This window comes from Somniosus microcephalus, chromosome 5, assembly GCF_052327205.1.
Source record: "Somniosus microcephalus isolate GS21.2 chromosome 5, FLI_Smic_1.0, whole genome shotgun sequence".
Taxonomy (NCBI): domain Eukaryota; kingdom Metazoa; phylum Chordata; class Chondrichthyes; order Squaliformes; family Somniosidae; genus Somniosus; species Somniosus microcephalus.
The window spans coordinates 66,465,900-66,480,984 of record NC_140991.1 but is presented as its reverse complement, the minus strand read 5'-3'; the positions used below and the strand labels follow the sequence as shown (position 1 = coordinate 66,480,984).

Here is a 15,085-nt window from a genome sequence, read left to right as displayed (position 1 = left end):
AGGCCTGCCGTTAACAGGGCGGTAACGGACCCAAAATGGGGTCGATAGCCTTACCACCTCGTTCACCTTGACGATGCGTCGAGCACCATTTTGAAAGCCTACCAACGGGCTCTCAAAGTACCTGCCTGCTTAAGGCAGTAGGCCCCTCTTAACAAGAAAATGAGGGCTCTAGGTGCCCAACTGTCAGTTTAGGTTGGAACTGGTCGGAGCGTGCGCTGTGCATGCTCCAATCAGATTAATAGAATCACAGAATGGTTACAGCACAGGAGGCCATTCAGCCCATTGAGCCCCTGCTGACTCTCTGCAAGAGCACTTCAGCTAGTCCCACTCCCCTACCCTTTCCCCGTAGCCCTGCAATTTTTTTTCCTTCAGGTACTTATCTAATTCTCTTTTGAAAGCCACGACTGAATCTGCCTCCATCACCCTTTCAGGCAGTGCATTGAAACTTATAAAATTCTAACAGGACTAGACAGACTAGATGCAGGAAGGCTGTTCCCGATGGCGGGGAGTCCAGAACCAGGGGTCACGGTCTAAGGATAAGGGGTAAGCCATTTAGGACTGAGATGAGGATGAATTTCTTCACCCAGAGAGTGGTGAACCTGTGAAATTCACTACCACAGAAGACAGTTGAGGCCAATTCATTAAATATATTCAAGAAGGAGTTAGATATATTTCTTAAGGCTAAGGGGATCAAGGGATATGGGGAGAAAGCAGGGACAGGATACTGAATTTGGATGATCAGCCATGATCGCATTGAATGGCGGAGCAGGCTCAAGGGGCCGAATGGCCTACACCTGCTCCTATCTTCTATGTTTCTATGCATTCCAAATCCTAACCACTCGCTGCATAAAAATATTTTTCCTCCTGTCACCTTTGGTTCTTCAGGCAATCACCTTAAATCTGTTGTCCTCTGGGTCTTGACCCTTCCGCCAATGGGAACAGTTTCCCTCTATCTACTCTGTCTAAACCCCTCATGATTTTGAACACCTCTATCAAATCTCCTCTCAACCTTCCCTGCTCTAAGGAGAACAACCCAGCTTCTCTAGTCTATCCACGTAACTGAAGTCCCTCATCCCTGGAATCATTCTCGTAAATCTTTTCTGCTCCCTCTCCAAGGCCTTCACATCCTTCCTAAAGTGCGGTGCCCAGAATTGGACACAATACTCCAGTTGAGGCCGGACCAGTGTTTTATAAAGGTTCATCATAACTTCATTGCTTTTGTACTCTATGCCTCTATGATGGAGCCAAAAAGTTCAGCAAAGATAAGTTTGAATTTATATTTGTGGGATCTGGAGGAGCAGAAGTGCTTTCGGCCCCACAAAATTAATCTGGGCTGCTGACGTCCTGGCAAACCCCTCCACTCCAATATCTGGTTGTAGATAAAGCTGAGGAAAAAAAGACAGTGAATGAGAGCATGCTGCAGAACAAGAGCTGTGACCTGACAGCTACCAGATCCTAAAGTGAGTTTGAGTATAAGGCAGTAATTCATGGGGAGAGGAACAGAATTAACTGGTGTGGAGTAAGGTATGATCCAAACGCTAGTTTAACTAAACTACATTTCTTCACTGTTTATTTTATGGGTAACAGTGATGTCAACAATGCATACATGACAGTATCACATAGTGTTGATACACCCAGAAAAATTGGGCCATTTTCTTAAAGGAAGCATTGGCCATTTAAGGCACAAGATTAGAATGAACAAAATGGTGGAAGCAGGATTCAAACCACATCCAAGATGAACTGCGGCTGATATTTAAAGCAGTAAATGAATTATCGTGTCAGTGTGTCAGATACAAATTGTTATTCTTTAACATCTTTATAATGAAAACTGATTGTACCTCATATTCTACTTCAGGTGGAGCCATATCAAACATGTATGCCTTGCTAATCGCACGCTACAAGCTGTTTCCTGAAGTTAAAGAAAAAGGAATGGCTGCCATTCCCAAACTGATTGCCTTCACATCGGAACACGTATGACTTTTACTGTTTCATGTTCTTGTTAAAACGTTCTTCTAATCGATATCTCTCATATGTACTACAGTGGAGGCCCCTTAAGGAAGCAGCATTACCCCATCCCAGCCACATCACGAGGACTGTCCTTTTATTTAGTGTTTCCTATTAAACAGTCATTGATGAACATTTGCAGAATAAACTGGCGTCTGCATAAATGCTCCTTTTAAACATTCCCATTAGCAGACTGTCATTTGGCTTCTACAGCAAAGCTACCCTACTGCTTCGGGATGTACTGCAGCCGAAAACAATATTGTTCCAATGCCTGCATGTGAAAGGTCATTTATTTAACTAATATTAATATTTAGCCCTATGACAGGATAAACACCAATCACTATTAGAGTTACAGTATTATGTTTGCTTATTTTTTAGTAACAAGGTATTTTATTCAATAACTGATTAAGGTCCCAATAAACAATTACGAATCAGACAGCAGTAAAATCACTAACCTCTTCCCCTCCTCCACCTAATAACCCATTTGCACATTCAGAGAAATAGGTGTACACAGTACAACACTTGGCGGTACATTCAAACATGAACTCTGCTCATTAATGAAGGAATTAATTTAAAGTTACTGCTCTGCTGAGAGTGTCAGTGAAGAGGCTGTTCATGGAATCGCTGGAGGTGAGCCTTTAGTGAGGGGTTGGTGTCGGTGGAACATCTTTAGCTAGCTCTGTAGTGCATCTGCTGGTTGGGGATACGATCTTGTGTGCGAGGATCTTTGAGCTGTCATATCAGTTGTTCCAGCACCCACTGATACCAGTAGGAACAGAAAAGGCATGAAGAAATTCAGGAAGAAATATGCTGGCAGCTGCGTCACCCATTAAGCATGAAAATTCTTGTGGAGGATGAAGGACATGGCTAGCGAGGGCACAAGCAATTCAGATTCACAGTTAAATTATGCTAAATAATAGTGAAGACATTATTACAGCACTCTTTGGTAGGAAACAGTACTGTCTTCTTCAGATACTCAGGACCTGAAAATATGCAGGGTGTGATCCCAACAGTTACGTTAAGGGATCGAGCCTGCCAGTTACTGTAATGATATCAGCAAATAGCGATGGTATTTGCCTGTTTGATTATGATGCCTTACCAGCATATTTGCCTGATTGATTATTTATGCCTGACCAGCAGAGGGCATGTGAGAGACAAGCAGTTTAGTTTTAGTTTCGTTTTAGATGGATCTCTAAGATGGTGTCTCCTGTAATGCTGTTAACTGAGTTGTACATACTTTAGATTAAAAGACATTCTCTTTCATAAATGTCTCGTCATTGAACCCACAAAGAAATCAATACATGGTGTCAGAAGTGATTGAAAGAGATGAAGAGGAAAAATCTGAAGTTAAATCAGCTCTCCACATATTAGCAAGCCAAAAGAGAACATCGTTACTTACCATTGGAGAATAGCTAACGAAGTGAAAAATGGTAGGATTACACCTACCGGCGAAGCTTCAGTTGACAGGTAATGTGGCTGAAAATTGGAGGAGATTCAAACAACGTTTGGAGTGGTATTTAGCGGCAATCGGAGCTGACGAGAAAAGTGATTAAATGAAAGCTTCAGTCTTCTTACATGTCGTGGGTGATGAAGCGCTGGAGGTGTATAATAACTTCACATTCGCTGCTGATGGAGACAAAATGAAGCTAGATAAAATAATGGAACAGTTTGAGGCCTACTGCATACCTAAACGTAACGTGACGTTTGAGAGGCACAGATTTTTCACGTGTACAGAAAACGGGAGAGACTATTGATCAGTATGTGACTGAACTGAGAAACCGAAGCAAAACGTGTGAATTTGGGGGACTGGCAGACTCGCTGATAAAAGACAGACTGGTGTGTGGTATTCCAGATAATGGTCTAAGGGAAAGACTGCTAAGAGAGCAAAATCTAGACCTGGGAAAAGCCATAGCACTGTGTAGGGCTACAGAGACTGTGAAGTCGCAGGTAAAAGAGCTGTTCAGTGACAGTAGCTGCAACGTGGATGCAGTGAGAATGAACGGACACAAACCGTTTAACAAAAAGAGCGCCAATGTGAAAAAAGAGGCGTGGCCAGCGAACAAAAATGAAAGGGGCAATCGAAAGTCATGTAGTCGATGTGGTACACAGCATACACCAAAAAAGTGTCCAGCATATGGTAAAACATGCAATAGTTGCAACAAAAACAACCATTATGCCCGTTGCTGCAAGAACCAAGCGCAACAAAGCAAGGTCCATGCAGTAGATGAAAGCGAGATAGAGGAGTTCTATGTAGATGTTGTGTCTGAAAACAAAAAAGAAAAAAGAGACTGGATGTTGACACTAAAAGTGAATGACATACACATTCCATTTAAATTGGATACTGGAGCACAAGTTAATGTGATATCAGAGACTGATTTTAAGAAAATTAGACCCAGACCAAAGATACATGGAATAAAAGTGAAAGTGACAGGATACTCAGGTACTAATATACCAGTGAAAGGAAGATGCATTGTCAAAGTGACACACAAGGACAGAGAGCACACGCTAGCACTCATCGTGGTGCCAAAGGATGTGCAGGCCATACTAGGTTTAAAAGCCTGTGAGAGACTGAACCTGGTAAAGAGAGTCCTCGTTGTGGAAAGCGAAGGAGAGACAGTCTATGATGAACTCATGAAAGAGTACAACGACCTATTTCAGGGTCTAGGCTGCCTTCCAGGAGAACACACGATCAGAGTAGATAAAAGTATGCCAACGGTCATACATCCATGCAGAAAAGTTCCGTTTGCTCTTCAAAAGCAACTGAAGGCAGAGTTGGACAGGATGGAAAGCCTGAACGTGATTCAGAAGATAGATGAGCCAACTGAGTGGGTGAGTTCCCTCGTCGTTGTGGACAAAAAGAATGGAAAGCTCAGAATTTGCCTGGATCCAAGAGACCTAAACAGAGCAATAAAGAGAGAGCACTTCAAGCTTCCTACGCGTGAGGAAATCATGTCACAGTTTGCAAATGCAAGGTATTTCAGCAAGTTAGATGCATCATCAGGATTTTGGCAGATGAAACTGGACGAGGCAAGTTCAAGACTGTGCACGTTCAACAGTCCATTTGGCAGATACAGATTCCTAAGGTTACCATTTGGCATAGCCTCAGCTCCTGAAGTGTATCACAAAACTATCCATATGATCTATGAGCACCTGGAGGGAGTTGATACATCAATGGATGACATCATAGTATGGGGAACCACGAGAACTGAGCATGACGAGAGACTGAAAAAAGTGCTGTAAGCAACAAGGAAAACAAACCTGAAGCTGAATAAAGAAAAATGCCAGCTCGGGGTGACAGAACTGACATTCGTGGGAGATATTCTTAGCAGTGAGGGCATCAGACCAGATCCCAGAAAGGTGTCCGCCATTGAGAATATGCCAAAGCCACAATGCAAAAAGGACGTGCAGAGGTTTAATGGAATGATCAACCACATGGGTAAATTCATATCCAACCTCTCAGAAAAGATGGCGCCACTGAGAAGACTAACTGAAAAGAACATAGAATGGGAATGGAATCATGAGCATGAGAAGTCATGGAGCGATCTAAAGAAACTGCTCACAGAGGAACCAGTTCTGAGGTTTTATGACCCAGCGAGACCCATCAAGATATCATCAGATGCATCACAGAGTGGGCTCGGTGCCGTTCTTCTGCAAAAATATGATGACTGGCAACCTATTGCATATGCATCGCGCTCAATGACAGACGCGGAGACGCGATATGCTCAAATAGAAAAGGAGCTGCTCAGCATCACATACGCCTGTGAAAGATTTCACCAGTTTGTGGCAGGACAAGCAATCAGTGTAGAGACTGACCATAAGCCCTTGATTGCATTGTTCCAAAAGCCACTAAATAGCTGTCCGCTTAGAATACAAAGAATGATGACCAGGCTGCAACGCTATACACTGAATGTTGCGTACACACCGGGTAAGCTGATGTATACAGCAGACACGTTGTCCAGAGCTGTAGCCCCAAGAGAGCCCGCAAACACCAAAATGGATGAAAAAGTGAACGCCTACGTGGACATGATCACAAGTGCACTGCCCATAGCAGATGCAAAAATGGAGCTCATAAAGACTGAGACAAACAAAGATGAAACAATGAGACGACTGAGGAAAAGCATCTTGGATGGATGGCCCAACATGAAGCAAGACTGCTCACCTGACATGGCAGAGTACTGGAACTGCAGGGCGGAACTATCGGTGGTCGAAGACATCACCTACAAAGGAAGTAAAATAGTTATCCCAAAGAGTCTGAGAAAAGAGATGCTAAAAAGGATCCATGGAGGACATCTGGGAATCGAAAAGTGTAAGAAAAGAGCATGAGAGGTGATGTACTGGCCACGAATCAACCAAGATGTGACAAATGAGGTGTCAAACTGCACAATATGCCTGAAATATCGAGCAAGCAATCCGGTAGAACCACTAAAGCCACACCCAGTGCCAGACAGACCTTACCAGAAGGTAGGCGCTGACCTATTCGTATGTCAAGGGAAGGACTATCTTGTAGTCACAGACTATTACTTCCTGTATCCAGAGGTTTGTAGACTGTACACCACCACTGCAGATGCTGTGATAACATGTATGAAAGCCATATTCTCCAGACATGGCGTGGCAAACGAGGTGTTCACAGACAACGGACCCCAGTTTTACAATGCAAGTTTCCGACACTTTGCCAAAGAGTGGGACTTTGTCCACACAACGTCAAGTCCTCACTTTCCACAGTCCAATGGACTAGTGGAAAAATCGGTCCAGACAGTGAAAAGACTGATGTACAAGGCAAAAGACAGTGGAACTGACTTGTACCAGATCATGCTTGTATACCGCACAACGCCGCTCAAGTGTGGTATGTCACCAGCCCAACTCCTTATGGGATGTCTGCTAAGGTCAAACCTACCCATCCCAGAGAACCTCCTGAAAACAAAAGAGGGGGAGAAAGTGAGGACGTTCAAAGAACAACAGAAAGAAAAGCGAAAGTACTACTATGACAGAGGAACACAAAACCTACCTGAACTCCACACTGGTGACCAAGTAAGGTTCAAAGACAAAACAAACATATGGACTCAGAAGGGAACTGTCCTGAGTGAAGTTCAACCAAGATCATACACCATTCAGACAGATGAGGGTGCTGTTCTGAGAAGAAATCGTCGGGATCTTCTCATGGGACCAGCCACAGCAGGTCAAAAGACTGATACTGTTGAACAACCTGATCACACAGCAGGTCAAAAGACTGATACTGTTGAACAACCTGATCACACAGCTGAGAAACCATCATCTGAGGCAACAACTCAGATTCAAGGACAATCAATCAGAAAATCTTCAAGACACGTGAAGCCTCCTGAGAGACTCATTGAGCAAATTTAAGGACTCTTGTTATAGAAGGAAGTAATGTTATCTTATTCTTTCTTCAAGTTCTAGGTATTTACATATTTCATGTGAACACACAAAACAAGGTTAAAAAACCTTGATCATGATAATGATAATGTAAGTTCATTAAGTGTTACAGTTAAAATGCAGAGTAATACAAAGAAAACATGTTGTTAGATAAAAGTAAAATACTTTTGTTTAAAGAAAGGGAGATGTAATGATATCAGCAAATAGTGATGGTATTTGCCTGTTTGATTATGATGCCTTACCAGCATATTTGCCTGATTGATTATTTATGCCTGACCAGCAGAGGGCATGTGAGAGACAAGCAGTTTAGTTTTAGTTTCATTTTAGATGGATCTCTAAGATGGTGTCTCCTGTAATGCTGTTAACTGAGTTGAACATACTTTAGATTAAAAGACATTCTCTTTCATAAATGTCTCGTCATTGAACCCACAAAGAAATCAATACAGTTACTTCCCAGCACTGACCCCACCGGTGTATTCAGAGTCACTGGAGGGCACCTGGTTTTCATGGTGCCAAGGATGCCTGCAACACTATGGGCACATCTTGGGTACCTGTCTGCCCACCCACTAACTGGTTGATGTGCTTCAAGCCCACCCCCTCCCCTCCCTCCCCCCTTCAGCCCTTGCAAAGGGGACCAATAGTAAAATGATGATCCTCTAGGCCACTGGCCTTGTATTCTTTTTTTAATTAATTTCTTCAGAGATTGAGACCACTTCCCTAGCCTGGACCCATTCCCTTCCCCACCACCCCCCCCCCCCCGCCCCAGTTGTGGGTCCTTCTGGGGGCCGAATACCTCATCCCTTCAGCCTCCAGTGTTCTGCCAAGTCCTTTCTCAGTCGAGGAAGTGGGAACTCCCGGTATGGGGAACTCCTGGTATGGGGAGTCCCTGCCCCCGGCTCCAGCCCCGTGTGGTGGGCGGAGCTGCCACCCCGACGCGGCAAACTGGGAACACCTGGAGTCGGCAGGGCTCCAGTATATCCGGGTCCATGCCATTTTCCCATATGATCTGCTGGACTCCTGCCATAATTATAACAGTATTCCAGCAGAACTCCTGAGGAAAACCGGGGCCTAAATATCTAAGTAATTAAAGATCTGGGGGTTGAATTTGAACAGGGTTTCTCCGGATCATCGGCTCTAACCTCGGCAGAAGGCTGGCGGAAACGCTGGAGAAGCAGTGTACACGGCATTTATGTCATTTCTCCAGGGTTTATGTGGATCTTCCGCCAAAGTTGTGGCGGACGATTGGAAGAACCCTCGGAAATTCAGCCCCCCCCCCCCCCCCCCCCCCCCATGTGCATAGCTTGTGCCGCACATTAAATATGGAGGGTGGCACATTTTATTACTTATCTGGGCTAGAAGAAAAGTCAGCCAGGGTTCTCACTCCTGACTGGTAACTAGTAACTTCGACTTGAAATTGTGTGGTGATCATTGAAGACAGCACCAAACTTCCATATGATGCTCCTGTGGTTGAATAGCCTGGAGATACTCACTATCTCGAATCACACACAAACAATGGCCACTTGGGAAAGTACCAAATGGTGGCCAGTGCTCATGGAACCATATTTCAGTAATAAATCAACAACTTCAAGGGAAGAGAACAGAAAGAATAGAAGAACAAAAATAACTCGGTACAAGGCCCATTGTATACTTGTTAAGTGTCATATGTAGTCACTAGAATCCTATTGATGTTACTCTCTTTGTGTATTGATGTTTACAGAGTCATTTTTCAATAAAGAAAGCAGCAGCAGCTCTGGGGATTGGGACAGATGGAGTGGTTCTGATCAAGTGTGATGTAAGGTAGGTCACATTATACGCAGCCTGCAGAGTTTTCCACTCCTCAAACAGTGAGAGCCTGCTTCTGCTTTCAACCAAATTAGAGGTCTCTGCTGATACGCAATCTGCAAGTACATTCGCTCAGAGCTCTAACTGTAGAGTGCTTGCAGGCAGCACCGCAGTGAAACACAGGCAAAAGATGCCAGTGTGAATTGGAAACTGCAAGCTTCAGAGATGTTAAACCGAGACCCCGTCTGCCTTCTCTGGTGGACATGAAAGATCCCATGGCACTATTTCATTAGAGAGCAGGGGAGTTCCACCAGCCAATAGTTAGCCCTCAATCAACATCATTAAACTTTTATCTGGTCTTTATCACATTGCTGTTTGTGAGGTCTTGCTGTGTGCAAATTGGCTGTCGCGTTTCCTACATTACAACAGTGACTACACTTCAAAAGTACTTAATTGGCTGGTTCAGTATCATCTGTCATTCCCATGAGCAGACCTCACGTCCCCTACGATCTGGAGTGCATCTTCAGCGCCAAATGTCTAACTAAATGATATCATGACCCTTATGACGTAACAGGGAACCCTTGCTCCGTATACTGAAATATCGCACAAGGTGCCACATTTGTTCTCCTTTCTTTGCAGAAGGCAGACTAAAGTACACTATCGAGGCGAGGAACAACTTCAAACCAATAACTGATTCATTTTACATAAAATACATGAATGAACAGAGTTTTCACAATGAGAGCAATAGATTCCCTACATACCTTGGTTATGGAAAATGATAAAGACACAGCTTACTACCTCCACAAATGCCAGCCCATTTCTCTTGCTAAGCTATTCAAAGCTGGCTGATTCAGACCTTTTTTTAAAAAAAAAGCTAGCCTTATCTGCTGCTCCTTGCTGGAACACAGCTCAGTCTGTGTCTGGAAGATAGAGAGACAGGATTCACTGTCCCCAGGCTCAGCTCTGTGAGGTGTTCGGCCCACCGAGCTGTCAATCAAAGTTATCACCCTTTGACGTGTGAGCACCAGGTTCCTCAGCATCTGCCTTAGCTAAGCCCCCTACTATGCAAATGAAATGGAACAACATGAAAAAAGGCCAACAGAATTTGGGGTTTTCTGAGTGGGAGTGTAGAGTACAGAGGTAATGACAAATTCTGTGCTGTAAACTGTGGTTCTATATAGGCTCTCGGATGTCACAGGGGAGCCATCTTCTCAAAGTGGCTTAAAATTGTATATAATTACTCTACTTTTGCTCACTAATTATCACTGCAAATCGCTATGGCAACCAGTTTGATTTCAGGCCGCTGGCTTATTGTTGAGAAAAGAAATGATGAATTTAACCTTACAGCAATATTAAGTTTAAAAGCTTCAGGTCAGGCAACACAGGCAAAACCCAATTTTTTATAGGGTCAAGAAATACAGATTTGGTGCAGCGCTGTCAGGGCCACTGCTCCTCAGGCACTCTGTGTGCCTGGACCACTGAGCACGATAAGGCGAGTTCAACTCATATAAATATTTTTGGTCCAATAGCACATTTTGCACTGTGAGTGTCACAAGGTTTGGGGCCAGAATGCCAGGTGCCAGCAACCAGTGAACAGAAGCAGCAAAGAAGGATGGTTCGAGAAGGAGAGGGCCACTCAGGAGCAAAGTTTGGATTTTTAAATGCAGGTGTCATATTTTGGGATTTTTGATATTTTATTTCTTCATGGAAAGGAATTAGGAATGAGTGAAAATGTTTAAGTGTTGTGTTGTAAAACAACAGAGTGAGTGGCTGACACGGTGTTGTGTTGGAGGCGGGGCAAAACTTGCAGCAAACGGAGTCTATTTAAGCAGAGTCTTTATGCATTAGAGGGGGGAAATTACCCAATCATCTCCATTCTGGCCAGGACTTGTAGGGGGTGATTTTGCCAATAGGGGAGCGTTGGAGGCGGCACTGCAGCTTGTCGGGTTTTAGTCCCGCCTCCATCGATTTGTGGCCAACCAACGCTATTTTCCCATGATTGCCCTGGTTAAGCCCGCCCAGCAGGCCAATTAAGGGGAAGCCGGTGACAGAGAACGTCAGCGTATGACGTTTCATCTGTCAAAGATTTTTGACAGATGAATTGTCATCATTTGACAGCTTTGAGAAGCTGTCAAACACTGGCATTCTCTGATGTTTGGTGAGTTCTTGTACTCTAGGCTCACCAAACCTCTTTCCTGAGCAGAAAGCAGATGGCTGTTGCATCGGAGAATGCAGCAGCCATTCTGCCTTCTCTGCCATGGAGATGCCGGAACCTCCGGATCCCTAACGATTGAAGCCTGCAGGAAGAAGCAAAGGTAAGTAAACTTTTTCTAACACTTTTCACTCACCTCACATACTTACCTCTCCACACTTGCACGCATCACTCACCTCCACAGCGCACTTTTGGACCCCTGCAGACCCACTGCTCGCCTCGCTGACCCTGGCGGGGTTTCCCAACGTCGGGAAACCTGCGCCGCTGCTGGAAAAATAGGGATAATTCTCTTAACTGCCTGTTACGGAGGCGGGTTGGGGGTGGGATGAGTACCCACCCCCAGATTCTGCCATTTTCCCGGCAGTCCCACCTCCAAATCCGCCTCCCCAGGGCTGGCAAAATCACCCCCGTAGTGTCACTTTACATAGCCTATAAAACAAAGTGAATTTGCTGCAGGCATTGACGATGTGTATTAGAGCCAGATGAGTCAGTTCGAGGAATGTCACAATCTACTTCAAATGGAGACAGTGAGAGTCAATTAGCTCTTCCCAGACTTATTAAGACATGATGGTCCCCATTCATTTTGAGAATAGCAGGATATGTCTTGAGACCAAAACCCTAGGGGGAGGAGAGGTAGTCGGGTTTCATTGTCAAATCTAGTGGTAAATTACTGAACAAGGAAGAAGTCATAAAAGCAAGCCCTCCCACTTGCTGGGAACCCAGAGAGATACAAGAGCAGAGATACACGTCGGCAGTGAGTCAGCTAGCTAGCTCTGGAGAGAAAACCTGTCCCAGCGAGGGGAAACTCGCTTACGGCCAGACACAGTCAGGATACAGGTGTCCAGGAAAAGTTAAACAAGCCTGTTTTTTTTTGTTCTTGCGGAGGGTTCTGCTGTTAGTTGAATTAAGGTGAAATTTAATTACAACTGTTACTTTGCACAGTCACTTGTTATCTGTAAAATAAAGCAGCTTAATGAATTATACCTGGCCTTGTCCAGTCCACCTTTGGAAAGATTGGAGACGTGTACATGAGGGTGAATGTGAAGAAATAATAGGGTAATAATAGTAGGGGATTTCAACTTCCCCAATATTAACTGGGATAGTCAGAGTGTGAAAGGCTTAGAGGGTGCAGAATTCTTAAAGTGCATCCAGGAGAACCTTTTGAGCCAGCATGTAGAAAGTCCTACAAGAGAGGGGGCGGTACTGGACCTAATTCTAGGGAATGTAGCCGGGCAAGTGGTAGAAGTGTCAGTTGGAGAGAGCATTTTGGTGACAGTGACCATAATTCGGTGAGATTTAAGGTAGTCATGGAAAAGGACAAAGATAGACCGGAAATAAAGGTTCTAAATTGGGGGAAGGCTGATTTTAATATGATAAGGCAGGATCTGGCCAAAGTGGACTGGGATCAGCTACTTGTAGGAAAATCCACATCAGAGCAGTGGGAGTCTTTCAGAAAGGAAATAGAGAGAGTACAACGCCAACATGTTCCTGTAAAGGTCAAGGGTGAGACCAACAAGCTCAGGGAACCCTGGATGTCAAGGGATATACAAGAATGGATTAGGAAAAAAAGGGAGACTTTTGGCAGATACAAAGGACTAAAAACAGTGGAAGCCCTAGAGGAGTATAGAAAGCGCAGGGGGGTACTTAAAAACGAAATTAGGAGAGCAAAGAGGGGGCATGAAAAAACACTGGAGGGCAAAATAAAGGAAAATCCCAAGGTGTTTTATAAGTATATTAAGGGCAAGAGGATAACCAGGGAAAGAGTAGGGCCCATTAGGGACCAAAGTGGCAATCTGTTTGTAAAGCCGGAAGATGTCGGTGAGGTTTTAAATGAATATTTTGCATCTGTGTTCACTATGGAGAAGGACGATGTAGGCATAGAAATCAGGAAGGGTGATTGTGATATACTTGAACAAATTAGTATTGAGAGGGAGGAGGTACTGGCGGTTTTAGCGGGCTTAAAAGTGGATAAATCCCCAGGCCCAGACGAGATGTATCCCAGGCTGCTGTGTGAGGCAAGGGAGGAGCTTGCAGGGGCTCTGACACAAATTTTCAGAACCTCTCTGGCCACAGGGGAGCTGCCAGAGGACTTGAGGACAGCTAACATAGTACCATTATTCAAGAAGGGTAGTAGGGATAAACCAGGGAATTACAGGCCAGTGAGCCTAACATCAGTGGTAGGGAAATTATTGGAAAAAATTCTGAGGGACAGAATTAGTCTCCACTTGGAGAGGCAAGGATTAATCAAGGATAGTCAGCATGGCTTTGTCAGGGGGAGATCATGTCTAACCAATTTGATTGAATTTTTCGAGGGGGTGACTAGGTGTGTGGATGAGGGTAGTGCAGTTGATGTAGTCTACATGGACTTCAGTAAGGCTTTTGACAAAGTCCCACATGGAAGACTGGTCAAGAAGGTAAGAGCCCATGGGATCCAGGGCAATTTGGCACATTGTATCCAAAATTGGCTTAGTGGCAGGAGGCAGGGGGTGATGGTCGAAGGTTGTTTTTGTGACTGGAAGCCTGTGTCCAGTGGTGTGCCGCAGGGATCGGTGCTGGGTCCTTTGCTGCTTGTAGTGTACATTAATGACTTAGATATGAATGTAGGAGGTATGACCAGTAAGTTCGCAGATGACATGAAAATTGGTGGAGTGGTAAATAGCGAGGAGGGAAGCCTTAGGGTACAGGACGATATAGACGGGTTGGTCAGATGGGTAGAACAGTGGCAAATGGAATTTAACCCTGAAAAGTGTGAGGTGATGCATTTTGGGAGGACTAACAAGGCAAGGGAATACACAATGAATGGTGGGATCTTAGGGAGGACAGAGGATCAGAGGGACCTTGGTGTGCATGTACATAGATCCCTGAAGGCAGCATGACATAAGGTGGTTTAAAAGGCATATGGGATACTTGCCTTCATTAGCCAAGGCATAGAATATAAGAGCAGGGAGGTTATGATGAAGCTGTACAAAATGCTAGTTAGGCCACAGCTGGAATATTGTGTAGAGTTCTGGTCACCACACTATAGGAAGGATGTGATTGCATTGGAGAGGGTGCAGAGGAAATTCACCAGGATGTTACCTGGGCTGGAGCGCTTCAGCTATGAAGAGAGACTGGACAGGCTGGGGTTGTTTTCCTTAGAGCAGAGAAGGCTATGAGGGGGGACCTGATTGAGGTGTACAAATTTATGAGGGGCATAGAAAAGGTAGATAGAAAGGAATTTTTCCCCTTAGTAGAGGGGTCAATAACCAGGGGGCATAGTTTCAAGGTAAGGGGCAGGAGGTTTAGAGGGGATTTGAGGAAAAACTTTTTCACCCAGAGGGTGGTTGGAATCTGGAACTCACTGCCTGAAAGGGTGGTAGAGGCAGGAACCCTCACAACATTCAAGAAGCATTTAGATGAGCACTTGAAACGCTATAGCATACAAGGCTACAGACCAAGTGCTGGAAAATGGGATTAGAATAGACAGGGCTTGATGGTCGGCGCGGACACGATGGGCCGAAGGACCTCTTTCTGTGCTGTATAACTCTGACTCTATCTATCTATGATATCCATTTCAGATCACAAGGCAATGTATTGTTACACCCTCAGGGTAATACTACATATTGTATAATTACCTATCGAGCACTCATGCCTAGGATGTTCGGACCACTTAGGGGAGTGACTAGTACTGCCGTGCCCAAGAGAATTTCTGCGGCA

General features: G+C 44.6%; 1 protein-coding gene across 1 annotated transcript in view; it reads left to right on the top strand.

The window, feature by feature from the left end:
- The window catches only part of LOC147117092 (glutamate decarboxylase 2-like), a 161,382-nt gene that overhangs the window by 87,531 nt on the left and 58,766 nt on the right, over window positions 1-15,085 (top strand). The window contains exons 7-8 of the mRNA XM_085987737.1: window positions 1,856-1,971; window positions 9,113-9,192. Of these exons, the coding sequence (XP_085843863.1) occupies window positions 1,856-1,971; window positions 9,113-9,192 (196 nt within the window). The remainder of the gene's footprint in view (window positions 1-1,855; window positions 1,972-9,112; window positions 9,193-15,085) is intronic.